General features: G+C 37.6%; 1 protein-coding gene across 1 annotated transcript in view; it reads right to left on the reverse strand.

Moving 5' to 3' along the window:
* Positions 1-24,618, reverse strand: part of LOC118250895 (leucine-rich repeat flightless-interacting protein 2) — a 55,016-nt gene extending 30,398 nt beyond the window's left edge. The window contains 6 exon segments of the mRNA XM_050709248.1: positions 956-1,021; positions 2,759-2,812; positions 6,148-6,198; positions 7,204-7,290; positions 14,699-14,805; positions 24,295-24,618. Of these exon segments, the coding sequence (XP_050565205.1) occupies positions 956-1,021; positions 2,759-2,812; positions 6,148-6,198; positions 7,204-7,290; positions 14,699-14,788 (348 nt within the window). The 5' untranslated portion in view covers positions 14,789-14,805; positions 24,295-24,618.
* Positions 24,619-27,897: the final 3,279 nt, after the last annotated feature.

The following is a 27,897-nucleotide window of genomic DNA, read 5'->3' on the forward strand; positions in this document are numbered from 1 at the left end:
AACAGCTTTGTAATAATCCATTAGCCAGCATCCCCATGTCTATTGTCACTGAACAACATTTTAAAAACATGAATGTAAAAACATCCATAAACATTGCAAAGTAAGCTTGTTCTTTCCAGTTCAATCACAATTTCACAGGTATAACTCAGTTATTCTGACTGCAAGTAATGCACGAACCAAAGTGTTATTATATATGTAATATTCATATAAGTACATAACTTAATATGACTTATTAATTCATACAATTTGCAGCCTGTGGAACCTTCTGGGTTGCTGGAAGTATTACCATACAGGACCACAAGATTCTATATCCATTTTAACCAACTTTTTTTTTTTTTTAATTTGTAATTATTACCTATAAATGAATACCCTTGCTATCAGAGAATGGAGACAGATCATAACAATATAATCATTATCATCACAACACTTAACTTACACCTTTACTTAACTGTAAAGCACTAACAGCCCAACAGTTTACTAACAAATATTTTAACTTGTATTTGAATATTCATTGATAAATTGCCTAAACTACCACAAAGTAGACAAATATAGATTTCTGAAAAAGTAGAATTTTTGTTCACATTTCAATCCTAAAGACAGGATTAGCATAGCAATATAATTTAGAAAAAAAAAAAAAAAGGCTTCCCGACAGAACTTCTAGCCACACCTTTATACCTACCAAGGCTGATGTTCAACCTTTGTCATTTCATTTTACTTCTCTTTTGGGGACATTAGAAGAAGTTAACTCCCTGCCAATTTCAAGTTGAGGCTTTCTTTAAGCCCCCAAATTTGCTATCATAGAGAAAGTGCTTGATTACATCAATCATTGCAGCAGTCCAATAAATGCTGTTTTCCTTAAAGAAGCATGCTTTCACCAAACTATTGCTTTGGTAAGTAGACACAGAAAACGTTAGAACATGAACACATCAAAGCAAGCTCATTCCAGGCTACACACCACAAGATCTCTCCTTCTGGAGGTACTTGTTCTGCTCCTGTGAGACCCACTGATATCCAAAGGACTCTTAAGAACAAAATCAAAATACATCAATATAGAAAAACATTAAAAGAAGCTCTAATAGTAACTGCTAATTACTCTCCATCTTCACATATTTTGAATGTTAACTGAACCAAGATAAGAGCAGATCTGAGTAAACCTGTAACATTTCAAAGTCTGTAAGCACCTTCGTATTGTATAGGCTATGTTATTTTTCCTGTAAATCAATTACTGTTTGCAAAGCAGTTTACACCAGATGATTTGGAAGATTTATCTGGTGAAATTTTCTGGTGAAATTTTCACCTGTGTGAAAAATTGCAGAAGCACTTACTTAACATCAGGACACACACAATATTATGAAAAATTTAGTTTATCAAAGAATACATTTAATTACTCAAACCAATTATTAAGTGGCTATTATTTTTATTTTATTTAAATCAAACAGAAACAGTTTATTATTCCACCCTCCAAAATAATGAAAACCAGCCTGCTTATTTTAGTAATTTGTCCCCCTGCTGGGTCTCTATATGAAAATCAATGCCAACCTTATTCCTAGGCAAATCAATTGAAAACAGGAAAACGTTTACAAAACCTCAATACAACCATTCTTTAGCACCATATAATGACCTGAATAGGATCTAGGAAAGCCTATATAATACAATAAATATTTTTATTAGCAGTGATTGGGAATAACATGCATCATTCAGGTAAGTTTTTGCCACTAACAAATTATAAGTTCCCATATTCTCAGAGAAATAAACTCCTGCATCATACCAAACTCTTCTTTAAACTGTATCTTAAGGTACTTCTTCTCTTTCTCCCACTAATACTATAGAAAAACAGTAATACTTGAAGTGCAAATAAAACAATTCTGCTCACAGAACTGTGAGCAGATGGCCACAAGCATCATTTGGAATGAAAGCTGAAGCTACAAACTAGCATTACTCATCTTCAGTAAGTGGCACTAATTCTGAGTGGCACTAATACCGAGTCACCAGTAATAATATTTACTTTATTTAATAAAATTTGCCTGTTTACAGAACTTCTGAGACAGGGAAAACAAGAAAGATTTTTTCCCATTAGACCACCATTATCTAAACTAGACTAGTGTTTTATTGTTAATAGCAGCTTCACATCAAACCATGAGGTTTGATGTGTAGTAGTAACCTTTGAGATGATTAACAACTTCTGTAGGAATTTCAATACTCTACCATGTAAGACGAGACAAACAATTCTTACTAACTGGCAATATATGAAGCCTAAGTGAGTACAATTATTCAGATTTTTTTTTTTTTTAAAGAAATACATTGCGTTAGACTAACACTAAAAGGTGACAAAAGTTGTCATTAAATATAAGTTATTCCAAATAACTCATTGTTGAGCTATGTGTATTTCTAAGCAGTTTCCAAAGCCTACTCAATTATTTTCAGCCATGAAAATATAAATATGCATAGAAAGAAGTCCAAGTTATTTATTGTATTAACATACTTAAAGAATTGAAATGACTGAATAGAATGAATTGAAATTGAGATTCTTTTTAAATGCATACAAATATATAAACTACCTTGTTAAAATTGATGGAAGTAATACGCCAAATGAAGTTTAACATTACATGCAATTTAAAATACTGATCCCTGAAACTATTAATACTTAGAAGACTTAAAGCATCATCTGCTCCCTGGTAAAATTAACACAAAACCCAAATAAAACATAGTTTTTAAAGGTCACAAGGGAAAGGGAAAAATACACAGTTTGAACACAAACCAAATATGAATGTCGACTGGACCGGTGAGAATACCTGGCCCTCTCTGAATCTTCCTGAGAAAGAAGAAATGCAGAGTTATTTCATGGAGAAAGAAAAAAAAGAAATCACCAAAGTAACAGCAAGCAAAGGTGAGCAACATGCTGTTAGCACTTTTAATGCCATGTATTATTTTGAATAATACACTGTGGCAAGTGAACTCACTCAAGTCAGAAAAGTCAGAAGAACTGTGATTTCACCTAGTTTTGGTAAGTATACCAACACAGTACATACGTTAGGAGGTGAAAATAAGGGAGGTTAATAAAATTAATATTCAGTAGACAAACTTCTTTCTGAGTACTTTATTAATGAAGAAAAATAGTACAGGATTTTTAAGGAAGTTAAAGTCAAAATAATAATAAAAACCTATATATTAAAAGTTTTACATTACATTTGTTAACATTCTACAAAGGTATTTTAGCCCTATGTCCTGGTTTCAGGTAGGACAGAGTTAATTTTCCTCCTAGTAGCTGGCAGGGTGCTATGTTTTGGATTAGGATGAGAAGAGCGCTGATAACATGCTGATGTTTTAATTGTTGTAGAGCAGTGCTTACACCAAGCCAAGGACTTTTCAGCTTCTCGCTCTGTCCTGCTAGCGAGCAGGCTAGGGATGCAGCAGGAGCTGGGAGGGGACAGACCCAGGACAGCTGACCCAAACTGGCCAAAGGGGTATTCCATACCATCTGACGTCATGCTGAACAACATATAGGGGTGGCTAGCCGGGGTGGAGGGGGGGCCGGCTGCTCGGGGATAGGCTGGGCATCGGTCAACGGGTGGTGAGCAATTGCATTGTGCATCACTTATTTCGTACACATTATTACTATTAATACTATTATTATTATTATTGTTGTTGTTGTTATTATTTTTCCTGTCTTAATAAACTGTCTTTATCTCAACTCACAGGCTTCACTTTCCTGTTTCTCTCCCCCATCCCAGAGAGGGAGGGGGGAGGGTGAGCGAACAGCTGTGTGGTGTTTGGCTGCCAGCCGGGCTAAACCACAACACCCTAATAGAGATGATCCTTGTCAATTTCCTGATACATACTTCAGATATTCCTGATATCTGGGGTTTGGACCTGATGATCTCTTGAGGTCCCTTCCAACGTCTACAATTCTGTGATATTCTCCCTTATTATCAGAACAAAGCTTCTTAAGCAAACTGATCAATTTTAAGTTCTATATGTAGTTCATAACTACAACAACAGGGGAAAATGGTGAACCAACTTTTAAAATTGGGGGGGTGGGAGGGGAGGGCAGCAGCACCAGGTACCTAAGGCACCTTAATCTCTCTTATTCTGGTTGAAGATAAGGAAATATTCATTTTGTCTCAAACAAGGGAATACATGAGAAGTAGGACAAAAATAGAACCAATTTAAAATTAAGCATTAAAATGCTTCAAGTTCCATAAGCTTCTCAAATTTTTAGTTTCAATACATACGCATATTAAAAATAATTTTAAAGCATCATATTTGAAAACCAGAACAGGGCTCCATAACTACAATCTTTCCTCAAACAACTCATTTTCTATCATTTTCAGTATGGCAAACTATTCTGAAGATTGAAAGCCATTTATCTTCAGAGTCAAAAACTGAGCCTCCAAGTTAGCAATGGTCATCTAAAGCCTGTAACTGGCTTTCACACTACTTATGGTCACATGATTACTTCCTATCTTATTACTGAATATATTATCATGATTAATATTATTGTGGAACTACTCAAAAAGCCTAGTTAATTCTTGGCAATAAAAGAATTTTGCATCCTTTTATTACTCCATCCTTGTTCAAGGGGTGCATAAAGAAGAGGGGCATTTCATAATGATGTTTTCTCTATAAAGTGCATACTTTGAGGTTTAAAGTGAAAATTTTTTCAATGTAACTTTTGAGTGCATCAGTCAGATCACTGTGAATGGACAAGTATACGTTACTAATTTTTGCAGCTTGCAAGCAGACAGCTTGCTGCTTAGGTACGATTATTCTTAGTTGCCAGTGTAACACTCGTCTTTCCCCCAGTTATATATAACTACATTTTGGTAATGCAAAACTTGAGATTTTGATACAGTTTTCTGTACACAGTTACCTAAGTTAGTGAAAAGTCTCTTCCTGATAGACAATCAGGAAATAGAAAGCCAGTGTTAAGTGTTCAGCATATTGGAGCCAAAGGATGAAGTAGCACAGTATATATTGCAAACAGCAGTATTTCTAAGCTAGATTTCTAAGAATTTAAGTTTGAAATATGCACTTTTTCTAAGACAGAGGCTAGGTCTCCTGATCTAGGAAAAGAATCCATGTTTGCTTGAAAACTTCCTGTAGCAGAAGTACCTCCTACAAGTGCAGGAAGAAGGTGGTATTAATTTTGAATTGAGATTGCTCACGGAGGAAATTTTGCTTTTCAGGGGTGGGGAGAGCATTCAAATGTGCATTCCACCAAGAGATATAAAGAACCACAAAGATTTCTGTTAAGTGACATGAAAACTAATATACACAAATGTCAGCTATGCAAAGAGGCAATATCAGGTTAGCACAACTTTTGCAATTAATATTGTAATGGCAGTTCCAGGATTTTTCAACGGAAGTGCCAATTAACTGTAACGGTAGCTTTAAGTATTTGACCTTCACTTCTGGGATGTCTTAAATCATCTCGATTTAAATCATTCACAGTGAGCACCACATTAGAAAACAACTAAATAAACCCACAAGCTCCCAGCAAAACTCTTTTTTACAAGGAACATGAAGTCTTTGAAAAGAACTCTCTAAAGAGACATCTGATTAAATTAGTATAAACTGTTTTCTAAAACTGTAACTCAACTATTTATATACCTTCCTACTTAGAGGAAACAAAGGACAAAGAGCAAAAGGATGAAAGTGATGAAAGGGGCTTTTTTTCATTTTAAAAAATTGTTGAAAAATAGATTTTATAAGTCATAGAAGTGACTTATCAGTGAAAAAAATAGTGTTTACAACGTTACTCAAAGGGAAACAAATAAGTGCAAGTCTGCCAAGAAAAAAAAAGTAAAAAAAACACCACACACAAAAAAAGCCACAAAGCCCCAAAATTATCTGTTTACATAGATTGAAACTGAAGTAATTTCATTTTAAATACAATAATTAATAAACTGAAGCCAGCACATGGTGGAAACAAGAAGCATTTCATTTCAAGTAAAACATCTCGTTTCAGTTTGCCTTTTGCTTCCATAAAACACCCTGCAAATCCACATCCATACTTAATTTGTGTTTTTTTCAGTAGTAAGAAACAGTTTGAAATGACACACTCCAAACCATTAGTGCATTACGTCCTCCAAATCCTGTTAGTTCCTTGAGTGGCAAAAACATGCACAAGAAGTGGTTTTAGCCTACCACCCATTTCTGGATATGAGCCCATTTTCTATCATATGAATGCTGAGAAAACTACAGAATATAAAAAGAAAACAAACAAGCCATTTACAATATAGTTTAGTCACCACATGAGATTCCTAAATCAAAAATTCAGAAAAATCTGCGTTAATTGCCATGTAATATTCAGTACGGTATCAGATACCTACAGACGTTACAAAACAAGGTATAGAATAACCAAAGCAAAACACATTTTAAAAATTGTATTCATTAACACAGGCAAAAAAAAAAAGCAAGCATCATTTACACAATTTGAATAATTAGAATAACTAATAAATTCTGAATCTTCTACACGCCATGTAGAATCTCAATCAACTGCAATAACCATGAGATAACCAAACACTGCTGAAAATCTGCATTTTCAGATTTGTTCCCCCTCAAAAAATGCCTTTTTTAAAAAAAGAAAAAAAAGAAATGTGTGGAGTAAAACACAACTGTGTGTAAATATTATCCCAATTCTACTAAGTTGTTTTAAATGAAGGTCCTAACAAAAGGCGTTTATTGTGAATGTTCTGGGAATAATCAGAGGAAGAAACTGCATATCTAAAGTCACACATTCAAATTTTCCAATTACAAAATGTACCATAAATAACAAACAAAAAACAAAAATAATTCTTTAACTCTTTTTCATGGTTCTTTACCCTATACGTTATGCAGTGTACATTTCGAGTACAGTCAGGTTTATTATTTATGCTGTGCTGTTATGCACACTTACAATGGATCTTTTGCACAGTAACAGATAAAAACTGCCAAGTGCATTAAGTAAAGGTTCTTATAAAACCAGAAAAATGTCATCAGTTGACTCAGACACAAACGTAGCAATTCAAATTCAGACAATATTAAACTTAACATCTAAACTTAAGATAAACTATAGATACTGAGCTAAGAGCTGCCAGATGTTGAAAATCCCAGTACAAAGCTGAATTGCCCCGAAAGACAAAATCCAAGCAAGTAAAAAAATATATATTATATTAAGAATTTTAGTACAGGTTTGTAATAATTCCTGACAATTTACACTACCTCTTTTTGCTGTCGCTCCAGCTCTCTCATACGTATATCTCTTGCTTCTGCTCGAGCTGCCCGTTTCGCTGCAAGCCTGGCTTCTGCCTACAAGTAAATTGGAAGAATTCAAAGTTTATAACACATTGTGTGTGTAACAGTTTGAGTATTCAATTTAACAACATCTTCACAAAAATACATTAACATTCTAAAATCACAATACATTTGTAGTCAACAGAATAGAGTTCTCAGAATGACATTTCAGAAGGCATACATAACTAAATCTTTAAAGATGTAAAGTCTTACATCCATATAGATGTAGTCAAGAGTTACATAATGATAGAAGAACTAAGTTCAGAAATATTACCACCACTAAATCTAAAAAATTATGTAGGCCTTGCAGACTTGAAGAGATCTTTGCCTGTGCATCCTATTTAAACAGGCATATAAGCATATGTAATATCTGGAGCCACAGACGGACATTCAAACAAAAAAGGAAGAATCAAAACAGATTTTAAACAACCACTACTGCTCATGTCATATTTAAAGGCTCTACTCTCATGGGAATAATTTCAAAAGGCAAGCAGCAATTAGAGGTGGAATTACTTAAAATAGCAATCATAAAATCAAACCGATTCTTGGGCAAAATAAGACAGACAAATGCACGTTTACAATTTCTGAAGAACTGATTTCACTATTCATCAAAATGGGACTTCCCTAACTTTCCATTTAGGGCCTTACACTCCCCAACACCTTCCTCAGACAGCTCCACAACTTGAAATCTGCAGTAAGCCAATTTAACTACCACAGCAGAAAACAAACGCATACACACATTAATTAGCTTTCTGCTGTGCTAGTGGATTGAATTGGCTTGCAGAAGGATCTTATGAACACCAGACTCCACAAATACAAGGGCAAGATAAACAGTAGTGAATGGTCCCAATGTTCAGTGAGAAAGAGCTCTTAGATCTGATGAACTGCTTGGGAAACCTGGCTATTGCCAGATATAACTATGGATTTTCCCCCTCTCTGTCCAGCCTCAACCAAAAAAACAAAACACATTGGTTTCAGACCCTAAATACTACTTCAAATGTAATCTCTTAATTACAAGAGGCAAAAAAGATTTTGACATAAAGCTAGAAGTTGAGGAAAACACAAGCTCAAGTTTCTCAATTTTTGAATTTCAGTGTTTGGATAATGAATTGATGAAAATTTTCACTTAATTTTTTTGAAACATTAAACCACTGAAGACAGGTTTGCCACCAAAAATTTCAGTTGTCTATTTAGTGTTAATTAAAAGCTCATGAAAAACATCAACAACGTTGCAATTCCTATAATCCAAAACAATTTTATGCAATGAGATTTTGTATTACAAGCAGTTTTTTCTCCTTTTGCCATAGATACAGCATAGGTTTATGTAAAACATTAAAAACCTATAAAAATTGTGAAAACTGTGAATAGCTATCTTTATTGTGCTTCAGGAAAAAGGAAGAGGTATTTAACTTTGAGTTCAAGTTATACTACAGGGACAAAAATATCTATTAAATAACAAGAAAGAAGGCAAACACATTACAACTTTGTCACTTAAAATAGTTTGTCCTAACTTCAAGTGACTCATCAAGAATGTTTTTCTATATTTTTCATACTCAGATGAAGTGATTCAAAGTCAGTGCTACCACTATTGACTGCCACTATTTTATCATTTTTCACAGCAGAATAAAGCTGCTTTTCTTCCTGTCTGATCCATACAAGAAAGCAAGGGAATCCCCTGCAACAGGAAGTCTTTTCTCCCTTGCAACCCTACTCTGTAATCGTCTGTAATCATAGCTTATGCAGTACGTAAACTTTCACACAGACACGTATGCAGCACATAAAGAGAAAGGACTCAAACAGCTGATATGTCTGGCTTTAGTTCTGTCTATAGATCGGCAGCTATATGCAGACAGCCTTTAGACCATGGCAGGGCTTTATGGTTAAAGATAGCAAGTTCGTTCGTTTACTGACTCGTGCTAAAAACCAAGGCCTGTTTCACCGCTCTCTCCTAGTCCTACAGCCTAAGTTTCACAGCCATCTTCCTACAGTAGAGGGAAAACTCATTTTTTTCCATTTTAGTAAACCATTCATAAAATTCAGGAAAATTCTACAAACATATTCGTTGTAAAATACATGCTTGAAATGGAAGAAAAAGCCTTATATTTTTAGAGAAAATTTTTAGCAAAAGCCAATTCAGTACTACATTAACAATTAATCTGAGCAGCTAGATTAATCCAACAAGTACACCATTTCAAGAAGACCAAAATGCAAGGCAAGAGACAAACCACATTGAATTCAAAAGGCCATCAAGTAATTCTGTGTTTTCAGCAGATTTGTTAGAGAGCAAACCTGATGTTATTAAGAGCATTCATGCAAATCTTGATAACTATGTAACTGAAATTTAAAATTAACATTAATAAAGAAATAACCATTATTCAAAAGGACATAGCTTTCTTCCTGGGTGCTGCTATCTACTCTGTTGTGTTATTTATTTAAATTATTTAGCTACATTGAAATAAATCCATTAAGTATCTGTTAGAGGAAATACAATGCCACACCAGCTTTGAATAGACGGTTGAGTAGAAAAGGTGAAGCTGTCAGGACTATAAAAGTGGCACAGAAAGGAAATCAAGACTTTGTTGTTGTTGTTGTTACAGTCCTCATCTCTGTTTCATCTGTTATTTTATATACAGGCTATAGACCAGACAACAATACATTTTTTACGTATAATAAATATATTACAATATCAGCTAACTGAAGTGCAGCTTCTTAAGAAGTTATAATATATACCAAATTCCTATTTTCCTGAAGTAAAACGTTAAACTCTGGACTGTCCATAACCTAGCAAATTTGACACTATTTTAAAAACTTATTAAGGGGATTTCCACAGCTGCTATAAAGAAATGTGGTAGCTGAGCTTTCTTAGTCACTTCAACTGCAAATGAGAGATGAGACAACCAGACCTGTTAGATCCACACCAGCATACCTACACATGTGGATAGAAAGAAAAAAAGTCCCTTGAATATAAATTATGGAAGGCAAATAGGACACAAAAGTAGACAATGATCTTGCATGAAATTTATTCAGAGAAATGACCAAGAAAGGAAGTATCAGAGTACAGATAAGATCTCTGTAAAAGAACGAGATTGGATAGATAGATGGAAGAGGCCCTCAAGACTTTATTTGAATAGAAAAAAAGGGTTAAAAAGGATTACTTAATAATTAAATCTATAATATTTTGCTTTATACATAAACACACAAACACTATTTCTTATCTTCTACCTTCTATCCTAATCACAAAGGTGCTTTTAAACAAAGTGCCATAACTGCATTTCTTTGGGTATTAGCTCCACTCTGAGTAACAGAGTTGACATCCATTTACCTCTGAGTTCCAGAATTCATTTCATTCATAATACTCATTTCAAAGCAGATAAGTATCATATGCAAAAATATAAATAATGTTTCCTTGAGCCTGCATAAACAGCATTTAATTCTAGAAGAATATACCAGTTTTTGCTCTTTTCAAGCACATAAGATACCTAGTAGCAGTACTCACTGAGTAGTTTATTTTATTGCATGTATTTTAGTAAATATATGCTGGAAAGAGAATGTTCTCTTTCCATTACAGGTGAGATAGTCAGTTTTCTTGTTTTCACCTAAAAATAATTGCTAACAACTACTTACAGCTATTTAGAAAATTGTCTCCGCTTACACCATTTTTTCCTCTTTTCTGATTTTTTTTTTTTAATATATTCTCTGCCAAAATCTTTTGAAAAACTTTCAAACTATTTTATCTTCCAGGGATAACACCTAATTCTTCAGTTACAGCCAAAACATTTTTGGTAAGAAAGGAAAAAAATAGGAAAAAAAAACAGATTTGATTTCGAATGCCATTGTACAGACAGTCTAGAGTCTTTCCTTTCTGAAGTGTTTTTTGTTAGTGTCTTCACAGCAATGATCAAGTTCTTCACAAAGTGAAAAAGCTTACTATTACACTGAATTGATATGGTAGAAGCTTTCCTCCCTGCTATGTTAAGCAAGCATAACATCTGCCTCCACAGTGTAGACATTCTTCCTCCTTCCCCTGGCTTGCAAGAAGACAATCACTAGAAAACAACAGTATTTTGATTTTAGTTTCCATATCATAGAGAAGGGGATTTAATCAGATTCAGGATAAAAGCTTCATACAGATAAAATATAGGCTATACTAAAATGTATTATTCACCTGTGGAAAAATATGAATGCTTTAATTAAAACAATTAAAATTTCTTTGTCATGGGATACAAGATATACTACTCATTTTCTATTTTTATCAAGGCATATGCAGTGTTAATCCTGCATTTTCCAATGTTCTTGAGGCTCAGGCAAGGAAGTGGTTTGTATTTTTTTTTCTTCCACACGATGGCAGTTGTGAGGGCACCAGCTACTGGTGCTTAGTTACCAGATTCAGTTTCTGCCATCAGGGTGTTTGAGAGAATACCCTAGACTTCATGTCAGCTAAAAATTAGGATGAGCATTTTAGAAACGTTCACTGTATTTCTTAACATACTACTACACCCTATTACCTCACCAGCCTCATAAAAGCTTATTTCATCGTTTCTTATAAAGTGAGCATGCTTTCTCTCTCCTGTTTCTCACGTCTTCTCCATTCTTATTCCTATGCTCTTTTACCCTCATCTCTTTACTGTCTCCTGGACTCAAGACAGCATAATCATTCATGTGCCAAATGGATTTCTTATTCCTCCTCAGACACACCTTTTCTTTCACACCTATTTCTGGTGTGCATACTCCAATTGCCCATAAAGCAAATCACAGAATCACAGAATTGTAGGGGTTGGAAGGGACCTCCAGAGATCATCGGGTCCAACCCCCCTGCCAAAGCAGGTTCCCATTTTGTGACTGCTCTGAATTCCAAAGCACTTCTATGGAGTTTTTCCAGGCAGGTCATCCTTGAGTGCCAGCCTTTTGTTTCAGCATGCTCTGTTTACTGCTTCTTGCTGCCTTTAACACCTTTAAGGAACGTTTTCCTCACAAGGCATCTGAATTTAGTCCTATAATCTACAAATCAACTGTTCTGAGTAACATCTGCTAAAAAGGTAATTTCAGAAGAGGAAGTTGAAGAACAGGACACCCTTTGACAATAAGGAGATAAACAAAACGTGTTGCTGAGATAATGGACTCAGAACAGTAGAGAACATCTACTTAATATATTCGTGCACATAGAATTGGAACGCCTCGTGTCATCAGCATGGAAAATGGAAACATTTCCGCAGCTTCAAATGAGATGTTATTTAAAGACAGGACTTAGATTTACAAACTGACCTCTGATGTTACATCCTGGGAAGTGAATTATGTTCCTTCAAAGTAAAATACGATTTTTTGTTTTTTATTTTTTAAGGACAAGTTGGCTAATACTTGAATTATAGCAATCACTTCAATGACAACAGCTGCTGTCTGACATGGGATCTAATAGCCAGCTTGTCCAGACCAAAGGATTAACAACCTCACAGTAGTAAACATTGTGCTAATAAATATTCGTGATATACAACTTTTCACACTACTTCAAAATTGCATGGCAAGTAGAACTAAGACTCTCGAAATGAAAACTTGATGTGGCAAAACAAAACAAAAAAATAGATGGTGCTATACACAGCCTCAAAAACATGCATGTAAAGGCAGCAAATCATTTTATTTTAAAATACATTGAATTTTCTTCTCCCTAACAAGTCATGAAAGATGACCCTAGAAATACAGAAAAATGCCAGAATATTAGAAAGGGAAAAAATAATTCTAATCAGAAAGAACATTTAGAACAATTCAAATAGGTTTTAAGATTTATTAATAGACATAAAACAGTTAAAGATGTAATGAAATGCCTAACCCCTTAAGTGGCAGGATGATCAGCATAAAAACTTTAGTTATATTCAGTATATTTAGATTAATCATGAATACTGATTGTTATAAACTTTTTGAATTTTTTTTCTTTTTTTTTTTTTAATAGAAGAGGAAGGAAGACTTCACATATTAATCCCTAGAATAGGCATATTTGACTCAGTTCATCCCTGTGACAGAACACCTCCCTCTGCGGGCCTAATATTACTTTAATTTGGCATTAAGGGGGGAAAATTTTCACTTTTGTTTAAATTAAACTCATGCCCAAATTTCAATTAAGGATAGTAGTGATCTAAGAGAACATAAAGCCCTGCAGTAATTCTAAGAAAGATAATACTCCTTATACCTTGCTACTGAGACCATTTTGACTAGGCTAAGTTGCAAGCTGATGTTACTTCAGTGGAACCATACAGAGAACAGGTGAAAAGAAAAATTAAAGTCAGATTCCTTCTCCTCCTTTAAGTGTTTTGCCTAAAATGTAGGAGATGGACCATACAGGACTCAAAGCCCCCCAGAGAACATATGTGATACACTGTGAACTTCCATCAGATCTGGTGTGAACACAGCTTTCAGAAAGTTCACAACTAAATGAAAATGACTTTTTCCCTACAGTCCATGATAGCTGTTTGAAAACAAATACCGTAGCTGTTTTCAGACACCTGTCCCCTACATATTTTGTCCTATGATATGATTTTCTTTCGCAGACACATACAGACCAGTGTACTTTCCAAGGTTGATTAGAGTCCACTCTTTGCACTTATTTATGTCAACTACAGTTAGCACCTTTGTACATAATGTAGCTCAGCTTCTGTATCCACTCCAATACAAACAATACTAAGGGTTTTGTTTCCAAGTCCACAGTGTTTCTTCCCAGAAAACCTTAAGCCCAAACAGTGGACTGTAAAACTCTGAATTCAAGACATCTCCTTACTATAATCAGGGGGACAAAATTCCCCGTTGTATCAGCTACTTCTCAATTGCTTTTTTGGTTGGCTACCTTCAGCTGTCTATTTTTAAGCTGTTGATCCTGTTAAAAAAGACGTGGTATAGTATGTATTAGGCTTATTTTGGCAGAAAAGTGACTTCACATTTGAATCAGAATGCTTGTCAACTCTTCCAAATACATTTAATAACAACTATTACACCTTTAATACTAACAGACTACACTTACCATCTTGGGAGTATTGCACACTGCACTGAGTAAGTGTTCAGTTTTTTAGTTTTTAGACTTAAGATAGCAACTAGATTTCTCATTTATCATAAACTAATAATCATTTAAAGTAAATACAATAGTTTAAATAATATATTAATAATAATATAATAATATATAGTATAACGTAATAATATAAATAATGTAATAATTTAAATAATCATTAAAGTAAAAATATTTGCTAAGCTTAAACGTGATCCTATGAAGTTACATTAACCATACAAGCAATGAATCATTATGCCAATATTCCAGTAAATGTAATTCTTTTTGATTTAAAGTACTCTTAGTTTGTATTAATTTTCATATTTTTGTCTAATTATTGAATAACGAACTTGCTTTCATCCCTATTTCTGAATTTAAAACAATTTGAAGTTAACAAACCTCTCTGGCAATGCTACTCAGAGCTTCATCTTCTGCAGAAAACCTGTCTTTCACTGGAGTTCTCTTCCGTCCTGATCCAGGAGTCCCCATCTTTATTCTCTGATTCCCTATTTGGAAAAAAACAAACAGGAAAAAGCTAAGTTTTCAGATCTGGAGTTAAAACAAATAAAGAAAGAATGCACACCCCACAAATGTAATAAATTTACAAATTCTTCTGCTGTATAATACTCAAAGTCACATGTCATCGATATAAACTTCTCCTGAGGTTGTATTTCTGGGAAAGTGTTATCAAAATCTCTTGGAAGCTCTATAACACCTCTTCACCCTACAAGGTGCACACAGAAGTATTTCTACTGAACAGAAACCTTCAGTTTACCTACAGCTTCAAAGTCTTTTTGGTTATACACAACTGCCAACTGCTCCTAACTCTCCTAGCTCAGTAAAGATACATACCGTCACTCTTCACAACTCCTAAAAATAAGAATCCATTTTATTTTATGGACTTGAGAGAACCCATAGTCAACAGCAGGTTCAAGCATTAGAATTACACAGTCATTAGAACTCTCTCCAAAACAGAAAAGTTTTGGAGGACAGAACCTTTTCAAAGCATCCAAGCAGTAGTAGGCGTTTATTTACACTTTAATGCAGCTGTTCTCATTCAGCTGCAACTGAATGAGAATTGCAGTTTATGACAGTAGAAGACATTTCTGGAGAAACAAACAAAAAATATTATCTTGCCTAATTTGGCAAATGAAGAAACGAGAAACATTCTAGCATCATATATCCAGTACAATACACAAAATATCTTCTTAGTCTTCTTCCAAAAACCTTTGCTATCAACTGCAAGAACAAAAATCCCCAACATGCCAAAACACAGCATTTGTTTACATATACTGCATACACAGACAGCAAAACATTTCTCAAAAATAAATTAACAATGTAAATTAGTTTGTTGTGTTTTTTTTTTTTTTCTTTTTTTTCCAAGTATCTTGAAGAAACACTACTTCCAGACATCCAGGTCCTTACAAAGGCCAGATCAGAACTTGGTGGTAGTCCAGCTATTTGACACAAAGAAGATAAGCAATCTTTCTACACAGGGCTTGGGAAAACACCTTATTTAGAAAAAAAAAAAATCTCCATGCAAAAAGAAAAGGTCTAGGAGGGAACTATTATTGGCTACACTTTTGAAAATGAACTTGTATAAAAACTATCGTTCATACTGCATCTAACCAGGAAATACGCAAATATTCCTTAGTAATTTAATCAAATGGGAAAAAGCCAGCCATGACAAGGGCTCTTTTTTGTGCACGAACATTTCTTTATTTCTTACTCCATTATCTTTATACTGCAGTAACAAAGCCAAAACATATGGGCTATTTTCTGGCAAAGATATCAAGTAGCATCACGGCTCTTGTTTTTCCTTCTAATTTTAGCTTCTACACTTCTTGCCCCTATCATAACTTTACGCCATAAGTCCTCTCTTTGCAGGCAGGCCTTTTATTCTGCTTCAAATTCCGCTGGTATTTTACTATTCCTTACGTGCTTGGAGGAGGGAAATATTCTATTTGCTGAAGAGAGAAAAGACAACAAAGACTTAAGACTGCACACCCCCCTTCTTAAAAGCTCATGCATAGGACCGACTACTATTATGCAATATAATCTTACTCATTTCTAGTTGCTATTCTGAAACCAAACCTAAACATACACGATACTGCAGGTGCACAACAACTCCATTGTGTGAAAATCTCAAAGGAGAGTTTGCAGCCTTTGCAGATGAATAGTTAGGAATAAAAAACACAGTATCTGAAGGGGCCAGAGAAGATGCAGTTCTATAGTCCAGTAATGAGCACTCTCTTGACAGGGAGGAGGGTGAATAAGCACCCCCTGATCTATTCCTCTATAGGCTGCTCTTTGAATCTGTAGTGCAGCGTTTGAATAAAACACAGGCATTTCGATTAAGACACAGGACTCATCAGGGACTGTTTTTACCATCTGCCTGTGGCTCATGGTTCAATTTATATATTCCTCCTCCAAAATATGATTTTTTGTTTGCTTTTAACTGTGCACATAAAAGGGATGGTTCTTAGAAGGATGACAGCTGAGCTGAAACTCAAAGTGAGTGGAGACTCTGAACTAACGTCTGGGATAAGCACCGCCACTGTCAGGCTACTCAGTGCGACTGTATTTTTAGTCTCAAAAAGAAGCAAGTAAACTTGGATTTTGCACTCAGATGAATTTAGATATTCACATCCAGAAAGCAGTTTGGAGATGATGTCTCAGGGGCAAAAATTCAAGCTCAGAACTACCGCCTGCTGACCTTGTTTGGGAGAAAGGTCTCCAAAAATCAACATCTCCATTCAGTAATCATTCTTCACTGGTTTCAAGTAAAAAAAGCAGACGGGGTACAAAGTAGAAGTTACGTCAACACATAACATTATAGTCCCCTACTACAGAAGGTTTTCACAAGGTTATATGTTAGTCTACATAAAACAACACAAGAAGTTATGTTATTAAGATAAATTAGTTCATGCAAGCAACAGAATTCAAACCTATCTACTAAGAAAGATCAATTAGTATGAAGTTTTTAATTTGCATGTTTAGAGTTGTATTACTTCACTAAATATTTGCTACATAAGTTAAAACTGCTGAATAATTGCACGTGATAGACTTGAACTGCATTTGTGGACATCATTTGAACAACATACCACTTCTAATAGACAATTAACTTGAGTTAGTGAATTCAGTGAGACTCTCTTAGCTGGCAGATTTCAGGAATTAAATATAATAGGTTGTATAGCTATTTTTAGTATAATATGTTTGGACCAATAGTAAGTATTTAATGTATATATAAAGAGCAATGAACGGACAAAAGGAACTTCATCTCAGGCTCACAGCAGCATGCAGGTGCAGAAGACCCTGTGCAGCAGTGCGGCATCCCCTCCAGCTGTCTGCCACGCTTGCTCACCAAGGATAAGCACAAAACTCCTGACTGAGCTCAATCCTGGCAAAGAAAGCAGGGACTGACGACCTAGAAGACATACAGATGTGTTGCCTTTGTATACAACAGTGAGTTAGAAAAGGCAAAGTTCAGATGGAATCAAAACTAGCAAAGGCTGCTAAAGACAACAAAAAAGGCTACCATAAAGACAGAGGGTTCAAAAGAAAGATGAAGAAAACAGTAGAGCCATTGCTCAGTAAGGCAGAGGACATGTTGGGGGTACTCACAAGCCCACCTTTAACCTAAATAATAAAAAATATGAAGATATGAATTTGTGCACATGGGAATCAAATACATAAGATTGTCTGAGATTGTATTTGCCCAAAACTGGTCAAAATGAAGAGCATGAGGACCGTCAGATTAAACAGTAGTTAGTGAATTACAAAGAACCATTTGAAACAATGAGACAAACCTTTAAAAAAAAAGCGCAAAAATCTGTACCAGTGGGAGAGGCTTAGAGAGGAACTGGCAGCAGTCAAAGCCTGGCTTGACACTGCCAGAAGTCCCCCCGCTGACTCTGCATTGTGACCTCTGTCCAGGCCAGACAGCGTCCCTCCTGGAGGCCGTGAGCTCCCCACAGGAAACAGGTGGACAGCACAGGGTGCAAGAAGAAATCAGGCAAATTTAGAGCATCTCCAACAGGATGGGTGTGTAAACAGAGGCCCCTAGACTTGAAGAACAGAGGACAGTTAAACATTGGCCTGGAGAGACTGAAACCTGAAGACCTGAAAAGATTTAAAACTTGACTGGACAGGGCCCCGACCAACCAGCTCTGACCGACCATGCTTCGAGCAAGGGGTGTCCTCCAGAGATTCCTTCCGAGATACAAGATTTTATGATTGTACAATTGTTATCGCAGACAGCTTTGAAACTAACCTTCAATACAAGCTTAAACAAGTTGTTTTATAAACCCTCGAGAACCTTATCACAATTTCTTCCATTCCACCTAACTTTTAATCAAGCTGATGTATCACAGAGTATTTCATGCCTTGTTGTATGATCCAGTACTAAAGAGATCTAGTTCTATTTCTATTAAGTATATCAAGATGTTACTTCTCAGAAAAAAATAATGTGCCAAATATTTCACAGATGTGAGCAAAAATATTCCTTAGGCACTTCATTTCTGTAACTTGCAGGTTACAGGAAAAATTATTCTGCTGCACGATATAAAACATTGAAAATATGCTATAACAGTAGAATTTTCACCAAAAATAACCAAAGAGAACTCCAAAACAAAGCACAACCACATGAAGAACAGTTTGTTACACTGGCCATCTTGAACTGTAGAAGGGAAACTACATTATAATTTGCTGCACTCACAGCTCAGAATTCCCAAGTCGCACCTATTACATGTTTGATTTCTTAACGTAGGCTGTTACATGTTATATTACACAACTGATGAAGTGACATCCTGTTGTATTTCATTCCAAAAAAAAAAAAAAAAAAGAAATCTGAAGTCCCCAGACAAACCAGAAGATCTGTGAGGAAATCTCTCAAGTTCCTTCTCTCATTTTTCTTCACTTCAGACCTATATAAATTTTATCGCTTCACCGAGTTTAACATTTCTTCCTATTCTTATTATTACCTTCTGACTAAACTAAAGGTAATCTGTTTCTCTTTCACTTCCTAAAAAAAAAGTGACCTGTCTTATGTAAAACAAGCTACTCCACATTTTAAGGCCCTATCACTCACCACCTTCAGTGGCACCACCTGTCCTGATGCCTGGGTCTACGCCAGTGTATTTGGCATCACATACACGTGAGGCATTCAGATACTACAGTGTGAACAGGCTATAAATAAACACCCTGAAACCCTCCTTTTCTCTTTCAAGTAACACCACAAAACACTTAAAAAAAAAATCACCTGTGTAGAAACAATCCTCTGTGTATCTGATCCAACAACAGAAAAGAGCAGCCCTGCTCTAGAACCACTGGCTGCTCAAACCAGCCTCGCAGTTTCCTAATGCAGGAGTCCGAGCTAGCAGTTCTTCTAATCTGGGGAAGGAGATGGACCTCTTGTCCATAACACCCAGTTTCTTGCACAAACGTAGTTGTCCACTTGCAAAGTCAGTGTTTTGTTCTACTTTAACTATCTGTAAGTGGACTGTAAAGGAGGTTCTATGGAATACTGTGAGAGCACAAACTGCTCCTGCTTCTACAAATGGCTAACTATCCCTGACATGTTACATGACAGATAAATACTACTGGGAAGTTGTTCATTATAAAATATAAGCCAATTGTTATTTCACAGTATTAGAGTACATACGTGTCTATGCTACACCATTTTATCTGCCTTTTTTAAGCAATAAGACATAGCACTGAGCATTTTCTCAACAAAACCCAAAGATCTGCATCATTACCTTCAATTACAAGACGGTTCAATTTAAATTAGTGGGTAAATTCTTTGATTTCATAAGGACAAAGACAGTGAAGGCAGAGTTGAACACAGAGGAGGGCTGGAGTTTTTTGAAATCAAACAGTGTAAAAGCCTAAAAGAAAAGACTCTGAATGAAAGTTACATGGATGAACAATGTTAGAAACACAGTAATAAATAAGGAGGATGAATGTAAGAAGTAGAAGGAAAAACACCCACATAAGTAGCAATGCAAGTGCAGGTTGCTGATAAAACAAAGAGCAGTAACTCATTTTGATTTCTGACAATTCCACAAATGCTAAATATGCTAAAAGAATAAACTCATAAAATATACTAAAAAGAGCAAAAGCTTTTTCAAACACCTAACTAAAAAGAAAGAGCTAAGTAGCAGCATTACGATGCAATGATGGAATTGAAATTGAAGAACTTAAATATACTTCTTAAGTTAATTGAACACTTGCCCTTTACTTTAACAGATGAATGCTGGTTATTTCATAGGTATGGAAGCTACCATCCTGCAATTAAAGCAAAGCTTTAAAAGTTAACACGCACAGCAGAACACTCCCAACCCAGCTATTTTAAAGAATTGTCTCATGAAACTGCAGCTCTAGCAACACAGCTCAACAAACAAATCCAAGGTATTATTATTGCAAACCAGCAGAAGTAGCATTTACATGAGAGGGAACAGAAAGAATCACACTGGAAATCACAAATCTTACATGCTTAGCCTTCAGTGCTTTGTGAGACCAAGCTCAAATGGAGAAACAGAAATAAAAAATATGACAATTTAATTATGCAAGACTAACATAAGAGTCTTCCCTAGAAGGATGCACCTATACAATTCCCCTATGCAAGGGCATGTTCTTTGTAATTAGAATTTCTGTTGACAGCCTGAACATCAGGCTGATGACACCAACCAGGTGAGCACATGAGAAACAAAAGGAGGAGCTGCACATACTACTTCCACAGGGTGACCATAACCTATTGAAGGGGTGAGCGGGAAAGGGAAACCAGCAGTTGTTCATGTAACGGATTTAAGGACTTATTCAGAGTTTTCATTCATAACAACCTTAATCAGAAAAAGATTATCTGAAACTACAATCATTGCCAAAAAAAGATAAAAATAAAAATACAAATAAAAGAGCCTAGCATTAAAGGAAAAAGCAAAGACAGAAAATTACCATCTGTCAAAAGATTACAGTGCTTGCTATTATGGTGGAGGTAGTTATTCCAGTTCATGAATAGTGTTCCCATTAAAAAAAAAAAAAAGACAAGAAAACCTGTTTGTCTCAAATCATGTCCCACCTCTGAATCCGTTGGCACAAAGCTTCTGCTCTGAATGAACAAGCTCACGTCAGCCTCTTCAGGAAATAAAAAAAAAAAGTTACCCTCTGTGCAGTTGTCAGCCTGCACTGGATTAACCGTCACCTTTCCAATCTACCCCTTTAGTGCAGTATATTCCCAGTTTATTTGCCGTTTAAGAAGCTGAGAAATACAACTTCTTTTCTCAATTCACGGTATTTAACAACAGAATAGCAACTCCTTAGAGGGAGCTGAAATCCCTTAGTTCCTGAGTGTTATGAAGCTGTGGATAAACAGAAGGTCAACAATTGAGACAACCAAAATAACATTATGCAGTCTGGAAAAGTGCTGCCTGATGGAGCCATAATCTGTGATTATGCCTGGCTAGTGCTGGTGAACTTACAGCAATGCAAGACAGTAACTGCACCAATGCATCCTACAGGCCTGTAGGAGTACCAGGCACCTACAGACCCACCGACCTACCTTGGTGACCTTCCTCTGTCTTTGCAGATTACTATAATTCTGAGACATCATGCAGCAATACAACTTCAAGCAGCGGCACTTATTTTATGAAGCACGAATTCTTTGCCAGTCATCTGCTAATAGCTGCAAATATTGATAGCATTATTCCGTAAGATGATAAAAAAAATGTTATCATCAGTGACAAGAAGTACTGGCAAAGCTCTCAACTAAGTCTGTCTTAGGGCACAGACACAACCTAAAGCATACGTAGGTTTCAGAGAAGCAGCACAACACAGTTGGACATTTATAGAATCAGTGCTACCATAAATGCTGCAAGAACAAACTAAGAAAATCAAATATGATTTTAAAATATGAGGAAATGACAGTACTATAATGAACACCGTGAAAAAAATATGGGAATGCACAATGAAAAACAGTCACATGAATCTTCCATGTTTATTCTAAAATGAAGCAACTGACATTTTTACACTGTCAGCTTTTTCAAAATGGGCACCCTTTCTGTCATTTTGCAGAACAATGATTCATTACTCACTGGAAAAAAAAACACAACACACTGCTACTATATCTAGACTCCATTTTTTAATGAATGAAACAAACAAAGAGCCCCACAGTAACAGCCCACATTCAGTAACAAGCTGCAACTATTTAAGTTATTTTTCCATTAACAACTTAATATTAGAACACGCCTACACTCTTGCTACAATTACAGTGCAATGAAGGAAAGCCACTGCTGCAAGCTTCTCCCACCAGCTGGCATCTCCTGCTGAGGAGCCCCTGGTGGCAGCGGCTGTTAGGCCCTTCGGGAGGGGCCCCTTCAACTCTGCCAGGGCAGCAGCTCTAACTCAGCATGCCTAACACAAAGGCACCAACTTCACCATCCGCACAATGTCACACCACTACTCACTATTCAGAAGGACAAAGAACGCACAAGATTACTTAGAAACACGAACTGTCCACTATATACACTTACTTGGTAAGCAATTTCCAGATGCTTGCAATAAGAAATTTGGATTACTTTCTCAGAAAGCATCTCTGATAATTTTTATAACGCTACTGAGCTGCGCTGACCTGTAACTTACCACCACTCCCGTTCACATCAGGATTTTTCAAAGACAACAACACAGCATCAAATCTGTTATCGGTTTCTCAACCTCTCTTGGCATTATGTACCAGAGGAACTCATTAATATATAAATTTTTAAATCATGATCAAAAGATATATATACACCACAACTTGCACACCATGTGAAAGTCTAGTTTGTTTTCTATTTTAGCCCTTAGCATGCCCTACACAGCCTCCTGTGACCTGGAGTCCAATTTAACCAGCACTTTCTAAAACTTCATGCATTAAAGTACTATGTCAGACTCTGTATAGTCTGAGTCATAAAGCAAACGAGCTCCTCTGGAGTCAGTTCACAAGAAGTACTGACGTTTAGGTCAACAAGCTTACACCTGACATTTCCCACAACTGTCTTCTATGCAGAAGCTCTCCGCTACAGCCGGGAGTTGTGTCCAGGTAAAACTGACTTCACACTTGAAGGCAAACATCTTTAAACCTAGGTAATGTAAGACAATGGGAAAAGCATGTCACGTATGTCTAACTGTCTTGTACTGCCAGAGCACCTTTCATCTGCTCTTACATCGTCACTAAACAATTACATTAACCAAGGAAGTAAATGTACATAAAGAAGATATCTGCTTCTGGGCCCCAATATATTTGAACACTTTAAACTCAAGGCGCAATTAATGTTTATAGAACTCACCAGAGAAGCATTCATTTAATCCTACAGGAAGTTTGTTAAAAAAAAAAAAAAAAAAAAAAAAAAAAGCTCCAGAGATGTTCAATGCCATGTTGACACTCTGAAGCAACGTAACTGATAATACTTTGTGTTTCACGCTGAAGACAGCTAGAGGTCTCTCCTCGAAATGAGGAGGTTGTAATAGAGCTGGTTTTACAAAATTTATCATCAAAACACTGCCCTTCCAAGCAACACACTAGGGATAAAACTGGAAGCCACTTAACGACACAGGACGCAGATCACCGCCCAGAGCCGTCTCCAGGCTCCTTCCAAGCCCAGGAAGGTGCCCGTCCCCCTCATCATCACTTTATTTGCATTAATAGCGGCAGGAGAAAAAAAAAACACACCGTGATGGGGAGCGAGGCGCGCCCCGGCGAGGCGCCCCAAGGCCGGGCCGAGGGTCACGCCCTGCGGAACGGCGCTGCAAAGGGGGACGGCAACGGGATGCGGCCGGCTGTGATTGCGGGACTCCTTCCTCCTCCTCCTCCTCCTCCTCCTCCTCCTCCTCCTCCTCCTCCCCGGCACCCAGCCGGGAGGCTCCGTGAGGGGCACCCCAAGGGGGCCGGGGCCGACATCCCGCGGCCGGCCGAGCCCCGCCCGCTGCCTCGCGGCCTCCCTGCCGTGCCCGCAGCCGTGCCTTACCTCGCCCCGCCTCGCCCCGCCGGGAAGGGCCCCGCGGCTCCCCACAGGCCCCGGGCTCGCCGCACGCCCGCCGGACGGAGGCTGGAGCCGCCCCAGGGCGGGCAGCGGCCGGCGGCCCGGGCCAGGCAGCTGCGCTCCGGCTTTCACGCTTCGCCTTTCTCCTCCCCGCCTCTTCCCGGCCACGGGAAGCGCAGGAACCGGAGCTCGGGTCAGGGATGGGCCGCGCTCGGCTGCGGGCCGCCCTCCTCTCCCCGCCCCTGCGAGGCCGGGCGGTGGCGGCCGGCGGGGAGCGGCGCCGGGATTCGAACCGGTGCTAGCGCGGGGCGGGAGGGGAGGGGGGAGAGAGGAGGATACGGGGCGGGCTCTGAGGCGGAGTGCGCAGGCGCGACGCGATATGGGGGGGGGGGGAGTATACGCGTGCGCAATGGCGGCACCGCGCTGAGGGGAGGTGGGGGGGGCGGTTGGGGTTTTTGTGCTTTTCTTGTTAGTTTGCTTACTGGTGTTACGTAGGGGTTGGTTTTGACCGAAGGCCAAGCAGCCGGGTTCGGCCTCATAGGGTCTCCGGGGAATGGTCCTGTTGGTTTTGTCCCCCGCCAAGTTGTGTCCTGCTCCCGCCCTCCTTACCTGACACGCCATGTAAGGGTTTGGGAGGTTTGCTTGGATGGTGGCAGGCAGGATTGTGGGCAAAAATCCTATGGAAAGTGTTTAAACCTTGTCCCATGCTGCCCCACACACTGCTGGGTTTACATACTAGTACATTCTACATATAAGCAAACAACAGAGTTCCTAAGGATATGAAATAACACATGGAAATAAAGGACTGTACCATTAAATATATTTCAGTTCACACACAAATTGTGTTTCTGCTGTGAAACAGGATCAAATCTGTAGGCATTTTCTTTAACACCTCTGTCACCAAGTGCGGGGTAACTGAGAACATAAAGATGATCAGGGGTCTGCTGGAGATGGTATTTTGCATGTTTGAAACCGCACAAGAATGAAAAAGCGCTGTTCAGTGACAAGCCTAGTGGCAAGACTCAAGAATATTCCCAAGAGCCCTTGGCAGAGGTCAAATGTCTTACTAAAATAAGCTCATGTGGATGAACATGAAGGAAAAAAAACGGGACGTGCAAGTGAATTAAATCTACTACAGCAGACATAAAGCAACTTCCTTGAGTTTCTTTAGTATTTTATAACTTTCTATTTGAGAAATGCTACAGTGTCTTAGTCTCCTTCCTCATACAGCTTGGCCACACCATGCTTATTTTTAACATCGTATTAATTTCTGTTGTAATAGCTGATGATCTCACTGCAGAGAGATGAAGTAGAAAGGAAGTGATGTTGCAGAGGGAGAAGTTTATCCTGGAACATCAGCAGGAAGGACATGAAAAAAATACTGGCTTTAAAACTATGTAGTTATTTGAGGTTGATTCTTACAGAAGGACTCACGTACTGACTTTTGGGGCTTATGGAGAGACTCTTCATTAGTGTCTCAGGTGGTTTTGTTTGGTCTAGCTAGTGGTAGAAATATTTTGTTCCTTCTTGAGTGGAGACTTGGTGTGGAACCTTATGAATTGTGTGATCTCCCAGGTCTCCGTAGGATGACTCTCTGTCAATAGATTGCTATATAAAGGGGAAAAATGTTTTCAGTTGTTTGTTTGTACATTTTTTTCTGTTGAAGCATTGGGATTTGCATACGTTTGGTCTTTTGATATCACAGGCAGCACATTTTTCTTTAATGATGCAGCAAAAGACATGTCTCCTTGAGAGCAGACATGCATTTTTGTGGCTTGAAAGAGCAATTGTTTTGCTTTACTGAAAAGCAGTGCGCAGTGCAGTGTATACACAGAGCAGCTACTGCAGACAGTGGTACAAGATGTCACAGTAGCAATTCTGAGTTCAGCATCATTAATGAGTAGTTAAACAGTCAGATTACCTACATTTTAATTATAGATCTTCAATTAGAACCCAGAAAATGAAATTACATTGGACTTTTGCTGTGGAATGGCCTCAGTTACAAAAAAGAAAATGATTTATGAATCTACCTTAAACAAAATCTTATTGAAGCTACTGTAAAGCTTGTTCTTGTAAAGCTCCTCATATGTTATTTAGCCTGCTGATGTATTCTCTCTTTTCCCTGGAAAGCTCTCTCTAAAACTGTTTTGCTCTGTTGAGCCATTCCGTGGGTAAAATCTTAGCTCTACTTAGAGTAATGATCACCTAAGAAAGTGTATCTGGGATGAATTTCTAAGTCTGTTGTATGTTACCTCAATAATGTCAACTTCCTGCAATCATTTGTATAGAGTTTTAAAGAGATTTTGTCACTGAAGCAGCTTTGATGAGAGAATTTACAGAAAAATATATTTTCCTGTGTTATGTTTACTATTTGTGAAGTTTTGAATGTCTTTTCTTTCCTTCTCTTTAGCATTTCTCATCCTCCTGTGAAATTTTAGTTCTTTAAATTGATTCAGTACCAGTTCCATTGAAACACTTGACGTTACTCAAAGTAATTTTGATTTTCAGTTACATTCAACAGAGTAGGTAAAGGGGTGTATGGTTTAAATGTAAATGGTGGGAAATAATCTAAGACTTTTAAGAGAATAACTGAAATAGTTACAAAGATAAATGCATGCAGACTGGATGCTGAACATAACCATGACATTATTTAATAATCTCTTCTAGAATTCACTGGAGAAATAAAAGACTTATCAGACTTCTGTAAGACTTTTGTATGCATAAAACATTTACCAAATAGTAGGAAAGACTAGAAGGTTTCTGGTAGTGCCAGTAACAGAACCAGTGAGCTTTAGTCTTTCTACTTAACCTCATTTACTCTTAATAGTGCAAAAAATTGTAGGGCATAGTAAGAATTATGCACATATGATGCACTGTGATGGGAATTAGCACCCACAGATCTTTTTGGTGCTCTCCAGCAGGAGAATTGTGCGAGGTCTTCTGGGTCAGATCCTTTGCATCCTCAGCAGGGAAAGGGTTAGACTGTTTGTTGAGTAACCGTGGATAGAGCTAACTGAAAATTTGGTATTCCAGTGTTTTCCCAGAAAGGTGGATTTCCAACTAAATAAAATCTTTTGCAGAAAACATCTGTTTTCACTGCAGATTTGTTAATTGGGGGCTGACGTGCTGGAGAGCAGCTCTGCAGAGAAGGACATGGGAGTCCTGGCAGACAGGAGGCTGACCACGACTCAGCAATGTGCCCTTGTGGCCAAGAAGGCCAACGGTATCCTGGGGTGCATTCGGAAGAATGTTGCCAGCAGGTCAAGGGAGGTGATCCTCCCCCTCTACTCGGCCCTGGTGAGGCCACACCTGGAGTACTGTGTCCAGTTCTGGGCTCCCCAGTACACGAGGGACATGGAGATACTGGAGTATGTTCAGAGAAGGGCTACGAAGGTGATGAGAGGACTGGAGCACCTGTCGTACAGGCTGAGAGAGCTGGGCCTGTTTAGCCTGGAAAAGAGAAGACTGAGGGGAGACCTCATTAATGTGTATAAGTATCTGAGGGGAGGATGTGGAGAGGATGGAGCTGGTCTCTTTTCAGTTGTGCCCAGCGACAGGGCGAGAGGCAACGGGCACAAACTGAAGCAC

This window comes from Cygnus atratus, chromosome 2 (genome assembly GCF_013377495.2).
Source record: "Cygnus atratus isolate AKBS03 ecotype Queensland, Australia chromosome 2, CAtr_DNAZoo_HiC_assembly, whole genome shotgun sequence".
In the NCBI taxonomy this organism is placed as follows: domain Eukaryota; kingdom Metazoa; phylum Chordata; class Aves; order Anseriformes; family Anatidae; genus Cygnus; species Cygnus atratus.